The 22,896-nt window shown below is 27.0% G+C and overlaps 3 protein-coding genes across 6 annotated transcripts in view; 2 read left to right on the top strand and 1 right to left on the bottom strand.

Annotated features, from left to right (window-relative positions):
- Positions 1 to 685: 685 nt before the first annotated feature.
- LOC129988503 (39S ribosomal protein L42, mitochondrial-like) lies at positions 686 to 8,775 on the top strand. The gene is made up of 6 exons (XM_056096750.1): positions 686 to 844; positions 2,068 to 2,134; positions 3,306 to 3,390; positions 6,692 to 6,724; positions 7,995 to 8,116; positions 8,611 to 8,775. Exons 1-6 carry the CDS (start codon positions 775 to 777, stop codon positions 8,663 to 8,665), a joined length of 432 nt encoding a protein of 143 aa, XP_055952725.1. The 5' UTR covers positions 686 to 774; the 3' UTR covers positions 8,666 to 8,775.
- A 3,655-nt stretch (positions 8,776 to 12,430) lies between these two features.
- Positions 12,431 to 17,108, bottom strand: LOC129989370 (intraflagellar transport protein 140 homolog). Its single transcript, XM_056097868.1, has one exon. The coding sequence runs from the start codon at positions 16,912 to 16,914 to the stop codon at positions 12,529 to 12,531; it is 4,386 nt and encodes a 1,461-aa protein (XP_055953843.1). The 5' UTR covers positions 16,915 to 17,108; the 3' UTR covers positions 12,431 to 12,528.
- Positions 17,109 to 17,610: 502 nt separating this feature from the next.
- The window catches only part of LOC129988031 (heparan-alpha-glucosaminide N-acetyltransferase-like), a 53,215-nt gene continuing 47,929 nt past the window's right edge, over positions 17,611 to 22,896 (top strand). For 2 of the 4 annotated variants that reach the window (XM_056096114.1, XM_056096112.1), the window contains exon 1: positions 17,611 to 17,822. In XM_056096114.1, coding sequence (XP_055952089.1) covers positions 17,789 to 17,822 — 34 coding nt within the window. In that variant the 5' untranslated portion in view covers positions 17,611 to 17,788. The remainder of the gene's footprint in view (positions 17,823 to 22,896) is intronic. The other 2 variants (XM_056096113.1, XM_056096111.1) reach the window with 1 other exon arrangement.

The raw sequence follows: 22,896 nt of genomic DNA, 5'->3' as shown, positions 1-22,896 counted from the left end.
AAATTTGATTAAAATCGGTTTAGTAGTTTAGGTGTCCATCGCGGACAAACAACGTGACACGTAATTTATATATATTAAGATTGTTGAATATTGAATAATATAATATTATAAAATAATGTGCAACAAGCTGAATTACCTAGGGAATTCAGTTCAGATTTACGTTCGTGGAAAAAATGCTCCGCCAATGAAACACAGTGCATTTTATTTCCGTGTTCACTTTTGTATTTCTGTCGCTGTGGATTCGAAACTCCGGATCATGATATGATGTAATTAAAGCACAAAGATAGTGTCCGATATTTTTATGATGTTGTTCGATAACAACTTTATACAATTTCTTGAAGATGTCACAGCAATATTGCGAATATTTCGTATTATTTCTCGAAATCTTGATCATTTCCATCCAGCTGGTTTGAAAAAAATCTAATTCTGCTGTCCCCTTTCCTACAATTCTTCTCTCTGAACTATTAGCTTAAAAAAATCAATAGCAACAAAAAATATGTAACATCCAGTTCCGATAGGCATAGAAGTTGATATTTTGAAACTGTATTCCTTGAAAATTGATGATTCCTGAAATTTTGAAAGTTTTCTTTATCAAAGCATTTACCGGAAATCAAACTTAAGCTCAAAAAAAAAAAAAAAAAAAAAAATCATCTGTGCAGACAATTTATTTTATAGAAAGTGATATATTGGCAACAGTAATCACCAGCTGAAGTAAATAATAAACAATTTTTAAAATTTATTTGTTTTGATTTTCATTTGAAAGAGTAAACCAATATGTATATCATCCAAAATAATATGAAGAGATTTGTCAGCCTCTTTACAAATTTTTCAAAGAATATTAAAGGTAAACATTTTTTTAGTTAATGTTTTTAAAATTCCAATTATAGCTCTTATATCAAAGCGTGTGTGCTAAATGAAATAAATTAATAGAATAAATAAATAATTTATGATGAATGCTTATTCATGTGATTATTAAATTTTAAATCATTTTCCATTCTATTTAGAAAAATTAAATTATTTTTCTCTCTTTAATTTTATTGTTTACTTGCATTAAAACTGTACGAATTAAATCTGAAATCTTACATGCTAGCAAATTAAAGTATAATTTAGAAGATCCAGATTTCACAAAAAAAAAAAAAAAGACAAAAAAAACATTAACATAATATATATTAATTTTTGATTTATATTTTAAGTTTAATGCAAAGTTAAATTTAATGCAGTGCAATTAATTAAGTAATGTTAGCGAAGTTTGTTAAAGTTTATATATATATATATATTTGTTCATTTATTATTACTGTCAACTATAGCTGATATTGTAACAATTTCTAAATGTAAATACAGAACTAAATTGGTATATATATAAATAACTATAATAGAGACATAGGAATGTAATTGATGTATTAATTACAATTTGTATCTAGGTTTTTAAATTCAACTAATGAATAAAATTTTTAATTTATAAAAAAATAAAATGATATGTGAAGAATGAATGTCATAGAATGTTCAATGCATGATTTTGTCCTTTGGAAGTGTTAGTAATTCCAATGAAGAATTATTAACGTTTTTGTTCTAAATTTTACTTTTGTTGTGATTATTTAACTTTAATAATTAGCTATGAATAAATATTAAAAAATTATTTATATAACATGATTAATGTGTGACATTTTTTTTGCATTCCAATGTTTGTTTCTATTATATTGACACTAAAAATTTTGATAAAGCAAATGTATCTATCATATATCTATTTTTAAATAATTCTGCATCGTTGTTTCCATACTGTTTCCCCTGCATTTTTTGTAAAAATGCCAAATGTTTATGCCAGTTTGATAGTATTGATACACAAAGTAGAGCACGTTTATAATTTGCTCTTCATCCAATATCCCCTTCCCTCCCACTTCCTTAAAAAGTACCATCTTTGTTTCTTGTTATCATATTTTAGGGGCTTCTTAAAAACTAGAGGTGATATTTTGCACCAACATCTAAGTTTTTATTGTCCAGTTATATAAAAAAAATGTTTAAAAATTTATTTTTAATCTAATTTTAATTAATTTTTTTTGAAATTTTCAGGAATACAAAGCTATAAATATGTTATGCCTATAAGCAGTCAGTCATTATATTCTACTGTAAAAGACAAGTAAGTTTCATAATTTGATATTAAAAAAAACTTTGACTTTTTTTTATTATAGATTTATTTTATGAATGAAATAGTAATGAAAAAAATTTTTTGACTAGAGGTTTTAAGTTTTAAATGTAGGATAAATTTATTATGAGGTTTACTGTTTCTTTAAGAAAATTGTTTTTGCTATATGAATTTTACACACTGTATACCAATTTTGTAGAAAATTATTAAGTAAGTAGAAAATTAAGTATTATATTAATTCCAAGATACACAATATATATATATATATATATATATATATATATATATATATATATATATATATATATATATAGACTATTTTTATGAAAAATAAGAAGTTACATAATTGTAATATGGTCTTTCCTTATGAGTAATATTCATTTACACTATGTATATATTAAATACAAATAATTCAATGTAAAATTATATAACTTTTCACCAGATATTAATTGGAATAGAGTGTCTTAAGAGTTGTAAAATTATTTTTAATTCTATGGTATTTGCAAATTAATGTTGTTCGTTTTGTAAAATGAAAGTATTAATTGCTTTAAAATAATTATTGAAGCTATTTGGAACAACGTATGCATATTAAATATTGGCCATATTATATATGATATTGTATATAATTTTTGAAAATTCATGGATTTTTCATCCTATTTATGTTTTAAAAAATATGTTTCACTTTTTATACCTTTAGACATTTTTTTTTTGTTTTTTTGAAAATGCACAAAACTGAAAGTTCTTTTATCATATTTTCTTTAAATATACTCAATATTTAATTCAAAAACTGTGAAGTTATGAAAGATATTTTGTAACAATTCCATTTATTGAAGTATTTGTCTTGTATTCTCTTAACTTAAAAAGAAGGGTAATTTTCTTTCAATGGGATTCTAATCATAATAACCAAGCTTGAATATTGATATTACTATATGTTACACTAATAATGAGGAATGTTGGTGAGATGTTGCTAAGTTTTGGCGGATTTTAATTTGAGACAGTGCTAGTATAAGAGCAACACATAAAATTTTCAAGCACTTGAGAATAAAAAGGGGATTAAAAAAAATAGATTCCAATAATTTTTCCTAAATGTTTATTAATTGATATTTTTCATTTCTGATTTTTATTTAAATTTAAATTAGTTATTTCAATTTATTTTCCATTTCAGGAATTCATGGGTTGTATTGACTAACAATGGTCAAATAATTTGTTGTTGGCATCCTGAAGAAGCCCCTCCGTATGAACATACTAGAGTAAGTTAAAGTTAACATAGCATTTCTACCAAAGCAATGTTTGTTGAAACTGTTATCTCTTTCTACAACGTGTTCATTAAACTTAAGAATATTTTTTAAAGCATATTTTATATTTTATGTACATTTTTAATTTAATATTTTAATGGCTGAGTATCATAAGTTTTAGATAGAAAAGTATTTTATTCATTGAATTAAAAAATATATATTTAAAATAGTTTTATATATTGAAGTTGATAATTTTGACTGTGACAACACAAATTGATTGTAAAGTATGATATATATTTAAATAGGCAGTTTGATTTAAAAATAATATTTCTCATTAAGTAAAAAATGCATATTTGAAGATAATTGAATTTTATGTACTAATTATTATATATTCTGTGTGATGAATATGCATTTTAAATTAAAATTAAATAATTTTGGGTTGTTATTATTAGTTTTTCTTTTTTCAGCTGGTTGCTGTAAAGCACCAGAATAACGAATATTTATATTGGATGCCTTCATACTACGATTACTTGACACAATTACTACAATTATAGTTGCAAAATCTTAATTCCAAATTTCATAGATTTAAATCTTTGTATTTTTGAGTTATCACATTTAATATGTGTAAAATTATTGAACAACAGATACTCATCCTTTAGCAGATTTGGTCTAAATTTGATAGTTATCTGCACTTAAGATATTAAATTTGTGTACTGAATTTTTTTTCCATCTAGTTCTTTTCATATTGTTGTTTTTTTGTCAACTTATATTTGCACAGCTGGACAGACAGACAAAAATGTTTTTTCAGACTTCTTATGATATAAAACATGGAGATTTATTAAAGACTTTAAGCTCAAGACTTTAAAAAATTAAAGTCTCGAGCTTTAATTTTTTGACAATTACTATGTTCATTCTTTGTATTCTTCATATATATGAGAAAGTAAGAGATAACTTTGCCAAAAATAGCTCAAAATTAGTTGATGCAATAATATGAATTATATATTAGAAAATTATCAATGAGTAATTTCTAGTAAAAAGAAACAAAGAATATGTGCTAGATGTGTCTTTTTCTGAGAAGTGTTGGTGCCAAGTACAGATTACAGTTAGTACAAAGTACCTGGCAGTGCAGAATTTGAGGATTCTCTATTACTAAACTGGTCAATTTAGTTTAACTTGACAATATAATTTGAATCAACTAGCAAATGAATTATTTTAGAGTTTGTTTTTTTCCCAGTTCAAAAACTTAAGAATTTTTTGAAAATCCATATATTTTTTATTTCTTTATTACTAATCCCTTTGGTGACCAGCTAGTTCCCGAATGATTTTGGTTATATTTTTATTTAAATTATTTAAATATAACTTCATGCCCATGATTCTGTCAAATTATGACATTAAAGCTGTGTTATTTTAATCATTTTGCATATGCTCTACTTATTGTGTACATGAACTTTCTAACAGTATGTATAATATTATAGTGCTATAATAAACATAAATTTGTGATTCATTTATCTTCTAATTTTTAGATCATTATAAATTCATTTTATCATGTAAACTATAATATCATGTAATGCATTTAAACTATACATGCATTAAACAGAAATCTTCTCTTTAAATTTCAACAACAGAAGAGAATTTCATGATTAAATATTTGATGAAACACTGAAAATGGTTTGAATTTCTGGATACAATGTAATCTATTATTGGAAATCAAGCAATTTTTAAAAAATTGCTAAAATTCAGAAAAAAGTTCTCACGATTATTAAATTGATATCATTAAAGGATTAAATTTTGTAATAGTATTAAAATTCATTTTTGTGTAATAATATTTTCGGAAATTATCGTGAAAAAATGGCAAAATTCAGCTTAATTATAAATTAATTAAAATTTCAAAAAAATTGCCTGGTGGTGCACATTTCCACACTCCAAAGTATATATATGCCCAATTTCATAGTTTTAGGTCAAAAAGTCTAGCCTGTAGAGGGCCAATCATACATATACACAGTCATCATTTTTGTTGGTTAAGATTTCATAACTTAATTTTTTAAGTTCTTGATGAAAATGTTAAATTCTTGAATATTTATAAATGCTGAAATTAAACCACAACATTTATCATTATCCAATTATAAATTGTATTGCATTGACGCATTTTTTCTTCCAAAATTAGCGGTGAATGTTTTAGGAGTTGATAATAGAATAGTATGCACCATACCATTAGTATTCTTTTATTACAACAGAATGAAATGAAACTAAATTCAAGTAGAAATAATTTGTATCAAATGTATACCAAATGTTCTGTAATTTTTAATTAAAATTCTCACTATAATTTTAAAATAGAATCATTTAGAATTGTGTATTTCCATCTTCCAAAGTATATATATGTGCTAAATTTGGTAGCTGTACGTCAAACTCTGGCCTGTAGAATGTCAGCACAACACGCAGTTATCTTTTTTATTTGATAAGGCCAACTGTAGTTGAGGTTTATTCAGGAGATTATGAAGTTTGGTTGTTCTTTTTGTCATTTGTATTTTCTTTTTGTTAATCAATTAAAACAATTTGCAGTGAATGTCATATAATTCTTAAACAATAATATTGTTTTGAAGATGCATTTTCCCATTTTGAAAAAGCAATTCATGAAATAAGCTTGATATTTAAAAAAAGGTATGCATAAAACATAGTTTTTTCTGTCCATTTACACATTTTTAAATTTGAGTTACAATTCTTTTTAAATTGGCATTTTTCTATCAACCATTTTTAAAATATGCTATGTACCAATTTCATGTTTAAATGGAATGTAGGAAAAAATGTAGTTGACATGATTTTTTTCTCACTTTTTTGTTATGTTTTTAGAATACATTTCACATTACAAACATCGTTGAAATCAGAACATATTATTTGGTTATTGGCCAAATTGCACTGAGAGGATCCCCTAACTTGTAGAAATGCATATGATATCCAATGTTGGATTATTAAATAGTTAAAGTAAATAACTACCTGAAGTTCCCTCAATTTTTTAGGCCTCAAAATCTTTTGAAGTATTTCCAGAGAGAATATTTCAAAAGTGGAGATATCCATGTGTCCTTCTTAAGTGAAAATATCCATGTGTTATGGCTTATCTTTACTTTAAAAATGTATTGAAATTTTAAATGAAATTCCTTATAGTTTTTTATGTCTTTGGTTGCATATTTATTTAGTGAAAAAAATGATATATGAAATTTGCTTTTGGATTTAAAATAAAATTTCTTATAGCTGTATTCCTAAAACTGTAAATTTGAAATTCTCTTTATGCCTTATTATTATTAGTAATTTATTTTTGCAGCCGTTACCAGAGATTGAGCCTGAATTAAGAGAGGTAAGATACTCTTTGTCATAAGTTTTTTTAAAATTATAAATTGTGGAAGGAGGAAAAAAATCTATATCAAATTTATTTGTCATGGATCTTATTTTTTAAAACTAATATTATATGCTAACAAATGTGGGTATCCTCGGTTTTACTGCATTTGAAAATTTTTTACTGCTATTTATTTTCAGTATTATAAATATAATACAAAAAAACACTTATTCAATTATATAGAAATTTATATTAATATTTTCCCCTTGGAAAACGGATATCCTAAAACACATATGAAAAAATAGGAAAAATTAAAATTCATCTATTTAATTGAAAAAATATTGTTGGAATTCAAGCAGACTAATTTTAGCTTTTAAAAACTACGAATAGAAACTTTCATAACAGTTTCTAAACTGGAAGATATTAAAAAATAATTATATAAATGCATTATGTAAAACTCAATGCATCACATTTTGCAGTGACTTTAATAAATAAAATTTATTAAATATTTTGTAAATACTTATTTTATTTTTAATAACAATATTTATTCTGCACAGCAAATTATTAAAGATATCTTTGATCTAAGTGTTAATAGAAATGAACTTTTCTAAACCATGCAAATCTTTTTATAAATAGTTTTATCAATCCTTTTGATTATGCATTTTAATGTAAGGCTGATATTTTAATTTCATGATGCAAATCCGAAATAATCGGGCTATTAAGATTTCACTGCTTATATCTTTCTGTAACTATACACAAAACTGTTTGTTCCACATGATTTAATTCATTAACTAGTTTTTAAATATATTTTAAATTTCTCACAAAAAAAAAAGTTTCCGATTGTCAAGAAATAGTTGTAAACAGCATTCTTATAAAATAACATTTTCTAAACTTATGAAACATAGATGAATTAGTAAACATGTTTCAAATATTGAGCAAAATGATATCAGTTAATGTCGTGTATAAGCCTGATTTTAGTGAACTAATCCTTATCTAAAATTCAGTGAAATCCTTATCTAAAATTCAGTTATATATATATATGAAGGAATCCTGATTTTGAAACAAATTGTTATCAGAATTAAATTTTGGTAAAAATCATTCTACATAATTTTATATGTGAAGAAATATTTCATTCTAATTTTCAATTTGATACAAGTATACAGAATTAATAATTGCTAGCCCACTTGTTCTGAGTTCATTGATAGCGGTAGCCTGCTCTAGCCTGTATCTGACATATTTATAAATAAAAGGGTTTAATGGTTAATATTTTAATACACTTAAATATTTTTAGGGGGATTCTGTCCTTAAGTTACAGTATAGAAGAGATGCCAAATATCGATTTCAACCTGATGGCCCCACAAATGAAGAATTAGCTAAAATGACATATACTACTAAACACAGATGGTTTCCTAAGTAAGTAATATTTGAGTTTCTGGATCTACTTTAATATTTTTTACTTTCTAAAACAAGGAACATCAAAAAATTTATTTTGTGGCTTTAAATATAGATTCTGAAGTATCAAGAATCAAATTAAATTTAAACATTTCTTTACACTTTCTAATGTTCAATAATTGAATTCTGCATAATTTTTCAAATATTTCAAAACTCTGGAAAAAGAAAAAAAATATTTTGATACTTATAATTAATTATATGTAATAAAGATTTGATTTTGGGGTTACAATATTTTGCTATTTATTCCTTTGTATATTATTTTAAATGCAGCTTTAATCAGTATACTGAAATGTGATTGCTTGACTAGCATGCTTTATTTGTAAAGAAACAAATTTTAAAGGTTTTTATTTATCAGAAAACACATCAAATTTCCTGCTTCCATTTTTTTTATTGTAGCTTATTTGTTTAATGTATGTCAATTAGTTATAATATTTTGTCAATATATTTATTTTTAGCAATGAGAAGAAGTATGTGGATCCTAATCCACCAGTGGATAGAGAAGGCATATAAAAAGAATTCACATATTTTATGTTAAGGAATTGAAGAAAAGATTCCAAACATATATTTTTGCCATCATTATGTAGCATTTTGTACAAAACATTTATTGAAATAAAACAAAACTATTCTTCAGAAAATTAAAGTCACATTCCATTTATGCAAATAACTTTTATATTCATAAAATTAACTTTAACAATAAATATTCAAAATTAAATAATTCATAATTGAAATTAATTGCTTTATAAATGCAGCAATAAAATAAATAAAATAGAAAATGATAGTATTATGCAAATAACAGTTGTGGTATGGATGCTTTTCTCATTCACCTGTAACTTATAAAATTGTATCCAATTTATCTCATATCACTTTCAATGTTTATTAGTTAATTTATTTTGAATATGGTGGATTTGTTCAAAATTATAGCACAAAATATAATTATACTCAAAAAGACAGTTATTGCAAAGTTTTAAATATTTTCACATTGATTTTACTCAATATCAAGTAATAATTTTGAGAATCTTTAATAATCGTCAAATATTAATTAATTTGTATATTAAATGCTGTGTTAGATTTTTGCTAAGAAATGTTTTGCTAAAAACTAAATATTGCACAATTTGGCAGAAAATTAATTTAAATAAGTCATATTTACTTGTTATTAAAGTTTAGGAACAAATCTAATTGCTATGTTAATCTAATAAAACATTTTTTGAATGATTATATATTTTACACTTTCCTGTACTAAAAATATAAAATGTTGCTAGATCTTTAAAAAAAAAAAAAAATGGTGAATATATCAATGCAATGCATGTGCCACAATTTTATTTAAATTAACACATAATTAACAAAATCAAGCTATATCACAGCTGGCTTCAAATAAGTGAAAATATATTTACATCTCAAGTATTACAGAATTTCAGTTTCACTCTTTTTCCATCAAAAAAAAAAAATACTTATCTTATTTGCTAGTAATAATTATCAGGAATAATTATTACTAGCAAATAAGGAATAATTATCATATGAAATATATGAACATGAAGAAATACGTAAAATACAATTTGCAACAAAATAAAGTTTGCATAATTCAATGGAATATATATTATATGAATGATCATCAATTATTAAAAAAATACTATCCTCATCCAAAAATATGGTACTCATTAAAAAATACTGGATAAAATAAGTACCTTAATGATAATCAAATAATCTTTCTGATATCTGATTGATTGATATCATTAAATAATGTAATTGTAAACAAGCATTTGAATTCAATTAAGTCAGAAGTTTTGAATAAGTAATTTTGCAAATGTAAAATAAATATTTTACATTTGTTACTTTTAGCAGCATTATTTTATTTTGCATAAAATAATGCTCCATTTACAAACAACACAATTTTTATGATAATAATATTGCACTAAAAAAAGCAGCAATTCACAGAAATTAAATGGAATTCTTACTAAATTTCAACATTTAAAAGTAAGATTTTGTCTTCAGGCACAGTGGAGACATTGAGTAATATTATTAATAAGTTCAGTTTTAAGTAGTTATATTCAGTTTATTTTTTATTACTACAAAATCACATATTTTACTCTTTGTTCATCAAAAAAATAATAATCTTTTTTTGTTAGTAATATCAGGAATCTTCTGAATGAGCAATTTAAAATTTATTGTTAGAAAATCCTTTTTTACAGATACTTATACAGTTTATTTCATAACAAATTTTCAAGGCACTATATTTAACATGGAAATCTGCATAAAAATACACAATTAAAAAATAATCCAAAATTTATTGGAAAATTTTTATTATTATCAAATAGAAAAATATATTTATCATTTTGGTTTTTATAGTCACATAGAAACATTTAATGGACGGAAAAGAATAGCTATCAAGGTTATGATGGCCAAGCAACATGCCTTTGATTTCAGATTCTATTAAATGCTTACATATTTGAGCCCAGTGCACACTACATAAAATATTATTATATCTATGGTGTGTGCAGGTGGAGAGAGGTGGAGTGCTGTATTTCCCCTTGCTATTTGATCACAGTACAAAACTGTGAGACCTATTTCCAATAGTTTTCATGTAACTTCAAAATCACCATTAAACAATCATAGACAATTGTTTGTTAATAGCCTTGTCTAATGCAACCAGCATGGAATATAATTTGTAGCTTGTTCTAAAATTACAGTTTTGGGGGAGTTCTATATCAATTATGTAGTTAAAAAAAACAATATACATGTTTAATGCATAGCCTTCTATAAGTAGCAATTTGTCCAGTACCATCAAGTTATGTAGGAGTCATTGCATGTGGAGGTCAACGACATAGGCATGACATAAACAATGGATTGCTATTGAAGTTATATACAGTTGTGTTAGTTATATATAATACAGCTTTCTGTATAAATCTGTGCAATAAATATAAGCTTTGAACTTAAAATGTGTTTTATTTAATAAATTGCAGCTAATCAGATAAATTTGTTTCTTCAGAGACCTATAGGTTACTGAGATTACCATATTTGAGATTTGAAAAAAATTCATTGATTTTAGATTTTCCAGCTTTCATTACAAAATCCAGTGGGTTGCATCTTCATTCCACTGAGTGTTAGAGTTGTGCAGACTAAATGATATGGTCAATGCTTATCATTGGTGTAATGTAAAAGATTATTTGAGTGCCCCTGAAAATACTGACTTTATTATATTTGATTATAGTTCAAAATTACAAAGTTTGTCCCCAGCTTCTTTTATGAGAATTGTTTTTAATGTCTGTAATGAAATGTCTCATTATATTTAATAAAAATAATTAAATCAAAAATTAATTGAACAATTCAATATATTGTCAACAATATGTGAATTAAACATTTAGAAATATTCATAAACAAATTATACTATCAATACATTTTCATGGGATTATTCGTAGTCACAATTGTCATTTACTTTCACATTAGAAAATAATAACAGCTTAACTCGATGATTTAAAAAGGGGGAAAAAAGAAAAATGTGAACTCTGCAACACTCAACAAAGAAATAAAGGATACAAATACATATAATATTAATTATGTAGAGTACATTAATATAATGCACATTGTATATTAATATGATGAACTTATTATTTTTTACTCCTTTATATATATATTGTGTGGGTACAACAATCTGCTCCTTTATGCTTTCCAGTACTTCAAAATACTCTGCTTTACAGATTTTCTTTGTAATTTACTTTCTTACTTGTTAATCAAAATGAAATCTAATGACATGTTATTACTGAATGCATGTTAAAATTATGATATTATTTGCATTCATAAAAAATATTAGAAAAAAAAAGCAATAACAGACTAGATAATTCAATTATGAGATCTGTACAATAATAATGAAAATAAATCATACAGCAATAGACTAGATACATAACATTAAACTAAAGGATTGTTATATTAATATAAAACATGAATGTTAAAAAAACATATAACAGACTAGAATATTGAATTAACAGATTAAAACAAAAATATTAAAAATAAATATAAAAATAATAAACTTTGTAAAAAAATGACTCAATTAAATTTTATTAATAAATATTCTCAAACAATCTTATTCCTCTTACATAAATTAAGTATATTTATATGCATAAATTAAATAAATCTAACGTATTTATGTGTTTATTGAATTACATTCATATTTGAACTGCTTCAATAATACAACACTGACTGAATTTTTTTTTTAAGCAACTGACATCTAAAATTAAATACTTCTTTGTAAACTTTTATGGTTTTGATGACTTAACTACAAAATAATGACTGCATTAGGATTAAGAAAGTAAGATGAAAATGAAGTGAATTAAAAAAAAATCTGTAACGTGACTGATAATTAGTGATTAATAATTTCTGATTTAAAATCTGTTTTCTACTGATTGATATTCTTCTTCAATTTCTTCATTATCCGACAGATCATCAGATTTTTTTGTGTCCAAAAAGTTAGATTGGACATTAGGTTTTAAATCTAAAGCCTTATAAATAGCTTTTAAATTATCTACTTTGATATAATATGGCAAATTAACATCAGGCATTGTGTTTTGCATCTGCTCCAATATGGAATAAGCAACCTTGTAATTTTCATGTGAACAAAAATGCTCTATTAGAAAGCCATAAATATCTCCTTTACGAACAGCTGCATCTACATTCTCTAGATGAAGGAGATCTCTACATTGCTTCACTGCATCTTCAGGATTACTTTCATATAGCTGTCGAATATCCACAAATTTTTTCACAGTTTCTATTTTCATTTTAAGGTTTTCAAGCTTTTCTGAGTTTGCACTACCAGGAGCTTTCGAAAGACTTTTATAAGCTTCTGTTAGTGCTTCTAAAGCTTTTTCATAATTCTGATATTCATCAATTTCATCTTGAGCATAAGCTTCATAAAAGCTGGCAAGAAGATCTAGAGCTTTACCTTTTGTATAAAAAGTTATTATATGTTTGATTATATCTCCACCATTTCTCCAATCCAGTGTTTGCAAGTAGTTTGCTGCCATGACATATATATCTCTTTGTCGAGATACATTTGCAAAAAAAATTATTCTTTCTGTATCTCCTGATTTTAAAAGTGCTTTCATTGCTTTTATTTTATCCCCAGCTTGAGTAAATTTCTTAGCTGCTAAATGGTAATTCTCTTGTATCATGCAGGATTCTCCAATTTTCTCTAAAATATAATTACGTAACTTTTTATCGGTATCATTTTTATCCAAAGTAAACTTTTCAGCTAATTCTTCATTTATAGTAACATTATTTTCAACACAAAGGGATAGAGCTTCTTCATATTTTTTAGCCATGATGTAAAGATTTACAGCTGTATCAAATTTACCTCTCTGAATAAAAAATTCAGCACACCGTTGAAGCAACTGTGGATCAGCATCAGGTGGTAATTCTGCAGCAATTTTCTGTAATAAATCATATTCTCCTTCTTGAAAAGCTAATTCAATAGCATATTCTAAATTTCCTGACTTATGGTAAAGCGAAATTGCATTTTGCATCTGACCTTGCTGCTGAAAATATTGTGCCACATCTGCTTTTTCTTCCGGGCCAGCCATCATTGCTAAATTCATTAGCTGCTCTTCCATGTTATTCTCTTTGCATATTCTAATGGCATTTGTAAAAGCTCTAGCTTGAGTGAAAAAATGGATGGCCTCTTTGATATTGTCTTGGTTTTCAAACTGTCTACCAAGGTGAAAGCAAGCTGCCCGATTGCCAGTTTCATTTGCTATTTCAGCAGCTTTCTCCAAATTATTACAATAACAGTAGAGCCGTACTAATGACAAATAATCTTCAGCTGTCTTATAATAATGTAAAGCTGTTTCCATTTCATCAATGCTTTCTAAATATTGAGCCCACCACCTATGGATTTCAGGATCTTTACTCTTCTGAACATAGGCTTCAAGAGCTCTTTGATCCTCAAAAAGCATTCGTGGTACTTCAAAATGATGTGTGCCAGACTTTTCAAAGAATTTTATTGCAGCATTTATTTCACCCTCTCTTTCTAAAAAATTAGCATAGTTGTAAAATGTATCTCGTAAATGTATGCGATCTTTTTTCTCTGCAACTTCTAATGCTTTCTCCCACTGTCCACGACTTTGATATATTTTATTAACCCAGTCATACCGACCACAGCTTTTAAATAACTCTTCTGCTTCATCATACATTTCTAGATGTATTGCAAGTATTCCAACTTTAGTTTCAAGTTCAGGTTCATTTTCAGCATTCTTCAAAGCTCTTGCTGCATAAGTATGACCCATTTTACCTACACAGATTTTTGCAACATCCAAGCGTTTAGTTTTCACACACATACGAGCCATATTGTGCCAGACAGATTCTGATTTAATAGCTTTTATTGCAAGAAATGCTTCATCAAAACATCCAACAGCAAAATAATAACTGAAATTTAGCAATGCATCTTTTGTTGTTTTATCACAGTCTTCAAGTCCAATGAAGTTTTGCATCGTTTTTCGCTGAACCAGAGTTTTATGATTTTTCACAGAAGAGGATTTAGCAAAGTCATCAGATTCTTCATCGGGCTTTGCTTTTTGTAGTATAAAAAAGTATGGAATCTTGACTCCTAAAAGATTGGCTTGATCATCTTGTAACATGAAATAGTCTTGGATTATCAGTATTTTTTCAGGTGTTACATATAAGGATGCAATTATTGATTCAGGTTTTTTCTCAATTTCAGAAAAACTGTTCTTTTTATTCAAAAGTTTCCTAAAGCTATTACTAGCTAAATTTTTCTTCAAAGGCAATGGAAGTAACTTTGCTTCACAAACAATCATTCTTGGGTCCTCCTTAACCCACATGTGCTGCACTGGATAACGACCATTAATGGCTTGACCAAACTGATTACCAGCCAAAGCTTCATTATCTTGATCAATACCTTGACCAGTTGCAAAATCAAATCTTGAAACCACATTCTTTTCTGTATCCCACACATACAAAGAAGAATCATGAATAAAGCCAGTCTTTGTTTTGATTCTTGCAGAAAAACTAACTTTGTTTCCTTTATTATTGCATTTGATGGTAGCAATGTGTTTATCCTTCAACACACTTTTTACATGGTTTGAGGTAAGTAATAATTTTGCTTCTCTGCCACTAATGTCCCATAGTTTTATTATTCCTGATGTAGATGTAGCAACGAAAAAATTCCCACAAGCATCCATGACAAATGGTTCTCCTTCCTCTTTGGTAAATGTAAAATATGCTTTTAATGTACCTTGGAAGGTTTTAATATCAATTCTTGTATCATTAACTATATAAACACTTTGATCATGCAAAAGAATAGTTTCTGATGCAGGTGTAAATGTGCCAAGGTGCATAGTCTTTTTATCATCAAAGTTAACTTCATAAAAAATTAGCTTATCATTGCAGTACAAGGCAACAATATTTTTACTCAAGTAAACAGCCTTTATTTCTGTTTCTGTAAGAAGATGCACTGAAAGATCACGTGAAACAAGCTCAATAACTACTTGACGAGCAGATACTTGGACAGCTGAAATTCCATCATCAAATGCAAAGCACATCTTTTGCTTTGATATTATGTAGACATCTGATGTTGTTATAAGTCCCATTACTTCTAGATTTTCACACCATTCAAAATTCCTAATGTATCCAGAGACATTCAGTATGTCTTCTACTTCCCATATAATATCATCATCATCTTCTTTATACATTAAATACCAAGAAAAAACATACCCTTGATTGGTGCCAGCTGATAAAATATTCTTGCTAGCTAAGAAAGAAATGGAAGTTATTTGATGTGAAGGGGCAGTGGAAGGCAATGTTAATGTAGTGCTTCTACCATACTCTACATTCCATAAGTGAACTGAACTTTCTCCAGCACTAACAGCAAGTAATCCATCTCCAGCCCAAGTCACAACTGTTTCTGTATTTCTTCCACTTAGCTTAATTTTACCCAGCTCATTTACAGCTCCATCATGGTTAATAGTAAATTGAGCCAATATCAAAGATTTAGAAATAACAATCAGTATATCTTTTTCTCGATAATAAGCAAGATAACAAATGGATGTTTCCATTTGAAGAACTCCTTCACAGTAACCACTACTCCTCACATAATAGACAATTCCAGATTGACAACCAACAAAGAGATCAAATTCATCATCTCGTGCAAAGAAGTGCAATTTGCTATCATAGGCTCCATCATCCTGCCAACTTGAGAACATATTTAAAGCCTTCTCATCTCCGTCAACAGCTGCTCTAGCCAAACGACTTATTTCACTATCATTACTTACACTGTTTGAATTGCGAAATACTATATCAATAACTGTATATTTTAATGGACGGGTGAATAAAATTTCTAAACTTCCTCCAGCATCAAATTTCCATACATTCAGAATTCCATCAATATCGCCTGTCACAAATATTTTACCATTTTCACTAAACTTTAAAATAGATATCACATTGTTATGGTGCTTCGAGAAAGAATAGATTTCTCTTCCACCCAACTCACTCCATATTGATAAATCGCCACTTTCCCACCCTATCAGTAAGCACTTCTTAGTTGGATGCCAAGCCATTGCTGTAACTTGAATACCCAATCGAGAAGTGATTTTACTTCTGATTACTGTGCTGTCATCTTTGTACATGCTGACAAGACCACCAGAGCTGTCATCATATGATGCACAGGCCATAAGAGGGAAGCATTTGTGCCAAGATAATAAAGTTTTTTGTGGCCCACCAGTGGGATCATCTATCTTTTTATCTATATATAAAGCCATTTTATAACATTACTGACATACCATAAACATTAAAGTCAAAATGTTATTTGAAATAGCTAAGACATTTTCCCCTTTCATCACTAAAAACAAAAGTTCAAAAACATTAGAAAAATAATGTAACTTAACTGTTCTTTTTTTTTTTTGAAAATGAAGATTAATTATTGGTATTCATTACATTTCAATCTACATGAAAATACTAGTTGAAACTCTTTGAAATATTGAAGTTTAAATAGATGCCATTTTAAAAACAACTTGTTGACGATTGAATCAGTAAAATTATGTAGTCAGTTTCAGTGTTTATTGCACATTAATACCTTAGCAACCTCATAGCAACAGCAAACAAAACACAATATAATGTCAAAGTTACAGTGATGTGAAAGTAGGAAAGCGATAAAAAACGAAAATCAATTTGGTAGATTTTATTTCAGCTAACTGAGAAAAAAAAGAGGGGGAGGGGGAATCGGATGTAAATACTGAATTTTTCTTTAATTCTTTTTCCTACAAGAAGCATTTAATTAATATGTCGAATAATTATATTTCGCTATTTATAAAATATTCTACATTCTTTCATATTATTAAAAGTAAATAAATTTATATTGCTTAAAAAATAATTATATAAGCTTTATAAAATTTTAAGAAGTTTTCTTTGTTTCTATTACAAGATGAAGATTGATTAGATGACTGATATAAATAGAGGGTGGCTCATAATCAGGCATGGCTTGCATAATGCACATTTGTTTGCCAACAATCACATTGACGTGAAATTTGTCTTTCGTATTGTTAATTTTTTAAAAATCATTTAGTGTTTGTTTCAGTACTTAAGGGAACAAAGAACTGATGTTTTATGGATTAGACAGTTGTTATATATAGTAAAATGTTGCAGTTTTTGATATTAATATTTTTTATTGGTAAGTAAAATTTGAATTTAGTTTCTTTATCCATTAATTATTCTTTTATAGCAAATTATTTAGTACTTTAAATATAATCAAAATCTTGATTAGGTGTTTCTCTGTAATGATAACTTTCATTTAATAAATATATTCTTTTATTATTTGAAGAATTTTTAAGTAAAGATATATATTATTGCCATTATTATTAAGAAATATGAAATTTTGATGTATAATAAATATTATGTACTAGAAAGTTAAATAACCATATCTGTTTAACTAAGCTGTTATATTTTATACATAATTTCAATTTTAGAATTTGTAAGAAATAGAAGATAACAAATATTTTCATTTTATAAACATTTATCATTTGTTCTGTTTATGAGAAAGTTTCATTTTTTTTTTCAGTCTGAAAATGTGAATAAGAGTATTTAAATCTTGAAATAATTGCAAGTAAAGTTAAGAGTAGTTAAAGAATTTAGTCAAATTGGTTTGTAAAAAAACAAAACAAAAAAGAAGTTTTAAGAAATAATCAAATAATTTAAATGCATTTTATGTACTTCCTCTGTTTTATTTAAATTTTTAATGCCATTGAATACTTAGTAAAATCACAGGAATAACTAAAAAAACCATGTTTTTATCAAAGAAAATTTCTTATTTTGAGGAATAATGACTTATATTGAAATAAAACCATGATTCTTTCTTTTAAAGTTTCTTATTCGTGTATTAACCATTCAGTCTATAATTTTTTTTTTCTAATTAAAAAAAATATTACAGGTCTTAAAATTTTTTTGGCATGATTATAATTGTATTTTATTAAATACTAAAGAACTTCTCTTCACTTGTGATTGAAATTTGATGAAATTGAAAATGCAGGAATTTGAGTGCAAATATTCGAGTAGTATGTCGGGTGTGTCACAGTGTTTTAAAGATGAAATTATTGATTAAAGCATATCTTTTTACAGTATAAACACATGTAAAATATTCATTGATATTTAGATTTCACTAAAGAAGCAAGAAATACTTTTCTTGCTTTAGTTTGATAAGCATAAAAACTTAATCGCCTCCTGAAAGTAAGAGTAGGCATCAAATGTTTCATGATAAGTAAACATTTTCTGATGTTTAACAGACCAAAGAAAAGTACAGTGATAAAGTGCAGTAGTGTTATTTGTATTTGATAACTTAATCTAATGCTCTGCATGTTTGTCTGCATTTTATCTTGCTAGTGTAAATGTACAAATAAAACAAAAGTTTTTGAAATTTAATGGAATAATTGTTGAAAATCTTAATCAACTTACTAAAAGTTAATTTTTAATTGAACATATTTGGGTAAAGAAGGTTCTATTTGTTAGTTGAACTTATTTTTATTAGTTTTGTAGTTTTTCTGTAGTTAGACAGAATAAAAGATGGTTTGAGATTATTTTTATCTAAATTCATTCATGCTATTCAAGATGAGGAAAATTCATATTAAAACAAAGAGTTCCTATTTAAACAGCACTTGAAGATTGTACAGAAATGCACAGCCTTATTTGGATATTTGATATCTAAAAATGCCTTTCATGCTATTTAATGATGATGATTAAATTCTTCTACTTGTATTGCAACTGTTTATGTTCATGATTCAACATTATTTGAATACTGTTCATTTTTATTAAAATGACAGGACTGAAATTTTTGACAAATGAAGGAAAGCAAAAATAAGTCTCATGTCAATGTGAATTTGTATCTATCAAACAGATTTAGCTATTAATGAACCACATTCTTTTACTGTTAATATGTTGATTTTGTTTGTTGAAGGAAAATTGATTGATAGAATTACAAAATTAATAAAGCTGATTTCCTCCATTCAAGGAAGAAGGAGATTATAATATTTTTATACTCTTTAGATTCAGATATATAAAATTTTAATATTATTTATTTTTAAAGATTAAACGTCTAGCATTGTCTGAAAATAACTATAAATGTATAATTTTACAAATGTACCAAATTAAAAACAAAGCTCAGCATTTAGTCTATTGGAAAATTATGGAATGCAGCCTGATTAAAAAAAATTATGCATAACTCAAATTTTATAGAAATATATATTTGTATTATTTAATCTGAGTTTTGTACATTACATAAGGACGTGATGAATAAGAAGTGGAAAGTCCCATTTCCCCGTTTTTTTCCCCTGGATCGGTAAAATTTGAAGAAATAATCAAATTTAATACATTGCGTACGGCGCCCTGCGCGCTCCCGAGGCCCGCACATTTTGGAACGTTCTTGAAGCTGGCTTGCAAGCAATAGCACGCATATATGCACATTTTTAATTCGCATTTGGCATTATATTTGCATAAAATATTCTTAAATATTACTATGTTTTATACATGTATTTATTATACAAGAATTGTTACATTTTAACTAGTATTTATTTCACAGACTTGAATAATGCTTTAGAGTGTGATATTTGGTAAAGCATATTCCCTTGTGCAAAGGTGTTCGACATGATTTGCAGCAGTATCTTGTTTTAAGACATTAAGGACCGCTCACGAGTTTTCCCGTGTTTCGCGTCTCGTCTGTGACGAACCACTCAAGAGTTTTCTTGTATTGCGTGTCTCGTCTGTTATTGCTTCCTAAATAATGATTTTAGAACGTACAAGTTTGTCCAAAAACGTGCTGTCTCAGGCATATGTCTTACAGATTTCTTTGTGGTCCTTAATTTGTTAAATATTTGCCTCTGGCTGGTTATGCATCAATTTAGCCGAAAAACATGAAAACGAGATCTTGAGCCGGCCACAGCGTTCGGCCTGCTAAAAACGAGAAATCTCGTGACCCGTATGCAATGTGTTTTATTATTATATTTTGCATTTCAATGACATTTGGATAAGTATTATTGTAGTGTTACATGATATTTTATTTTTCGCTTGGATAGACATTCAATTGTTATAATTTATTTCTCTAAGAAACTTTTCTTGACTTTGTGAAATTGACTGAATGGAGTTTGCTGCCCGGAAGACATTTCAGTTTTTGCTTTATGTGAACGCAAGATTCTCATTTGTGAGAATAAAAAAAAATCATTTACTTTTATATCTATGGTACAATAATTAATAGTACCTACTGTTTTCAAAATCTACTTGCCCTGTAGATTTGATATATATCAGATTACATGATCAATACGGTGAACCAGAAAATAATGATGCTAAAGACAATTAAAAAGAACAGTTGCATGAAAATACGTTATCTTAACGAGGAAATGCGTCTATTGGGGGGGGGGAGAAATTTTTAAATATCATTCGCGATTTTGAATAAACTAACGTACTTTTTATTGTCTGTAGACTATAACAATTGTTCTAATTTGCTTGATAATCAAAATTTAGGGAAGCCAGTTTATTTTAAAGTTATTAAAAATAACAGATTGGAAAATAACAGATACAGCCTAAGTTAAGGACACAAAGAAAAGTTCATCCTAAAATGAATAAAAGATTACACAGCGTATCTTAATCATTGGCGTGACAGGGAATTATTCATTAACTGAACTTTTATCTCGGTAAGCGTTGTGGTGGGGAAACGTTTATTTAATATTTTCAGTGTCAGAAAAAAGTCTTTTTTTATCGTTTTCACATGCTTAGAAATTATCCAAGTATCTTTTAATTCTTTGAAATTATTCAGAGGATTCTATTTACAATGATACTTGGCTAACTGGAACGTGTGAAGTTAAATTTATCAATAATTCCATTTTTTTTTTGTGTGTGTGTTTGTGATCGTGAAATTTTCTATTAATGTAACTCTTAGGTTTTCATGCATAATGTAAGTACGGTATAGGTAATTCATTATCAAGGTTAAAAAGTTTATTTAATTTTGAATTATTTCTATAATTTAATATATCCTTGAATATAGTCAGTGGTCATTAGAGAATTTCCAAAGCTATTAATCCAAAGATCTTAGAATTTTGTAAATGGACAAAGGAATCTTTTTCCTCTATCGATGAGCGAGAATAAAAAGTTAATAATTGGAATTGGATCAGAAATCTTCAGTTTTCTGGCGAATTTCGAAGCTTCTCCTCCATCCACCCTTCACTTCACGTTCTCTATTATCGCTCATGAACTCTTGAAATTTTTAGAATTTGAGTCCTTTGAATAAATTTTGCATATTGACTAAAATTACGGCATATTTACGTCTGTCATGTTATGTTTTTCCTACGTTTAATACTTGCACGAGAATTTTACCAAAGTGTGTTTTACTCTATACATTTTTACTTTCTCGCATACGTAGTAAAGTAGAGTCACGTATTAGTCCTCACTGAGTTCGAAAAACACATTTTTGGAAAATGCCTGTCTCTGAAAAAGATAGCTCAAAAATGCTTTGAGCTAAACGATTGAAATTTGGTATACGGTTTTTAGACCGAATTTGCATATTTCTATCGGATTTTGAGTAAAATATGTTCAGAGGAAGTCCGTCTGTCCGAATATAAGTTGACATGACTGCAATACGAATAGAGCTAGATAGATGAGATTTAGTACACATTTAAAATCTATATAGTAGACACTTGTCAAATTTTGAGCCAAATCAAAGCAGCGGGTTGGTTTATACTCTTAGAAACATGTAAATGCCATAACTTATGAAGTCGATCATACCTGAAGAAAAAGGGGAAAAAACATTAATAGTAGATGACAATTTTTATTTTGGGTGTCTGCTTTCGCTGTCTTTATTTCTAGTATTTCGAGAAACCAGTAGGTTCATCGACAACATAGATTACATTTGATATCAGATAAATATATATATATATTTTTATAATTTCATGTACATGATTCCGCAAAATTATCTCACATTAAAGCTACGTTCTTTTGTCTTGGTTAAGTTTTGTTTATCCTGTGCAGGAATTTTATAATGGAGATAGTCTCACAGCATCATAGCACTATTAAGAATTTAAATATCAAGTTCAATTATCTTCTAAATTTTCCGATTTTATAACTAAACTAATATTAACTAAAATTTCAAAAAATAAATAAATAAAATGCTGCGTTGTTTATATTTTGACCCTGGAGATTGTCCGTGATGGAACTTGGCAATAATAAAAAAAATAAATAAAATATTTCGGTTTAGCTTGTACGAATAG

Source organism: Argiope bruennichi, chromosome 10 (assembly GCF_947563725.1).
Source record: "Argiope bruennichi chromosome 10, qqArgBrue1.1, whole genome shotgun sequence".
Classification (NCBI taxonomy): Eukaryota; Metazoa; Arthropoda; class Arachnida; order Araneae; family Araneidae; genus Argiope; species Argiope bruennichi.
This window is presented reverse-complemented; position numbering and strand designations above follow the sequence as displayed.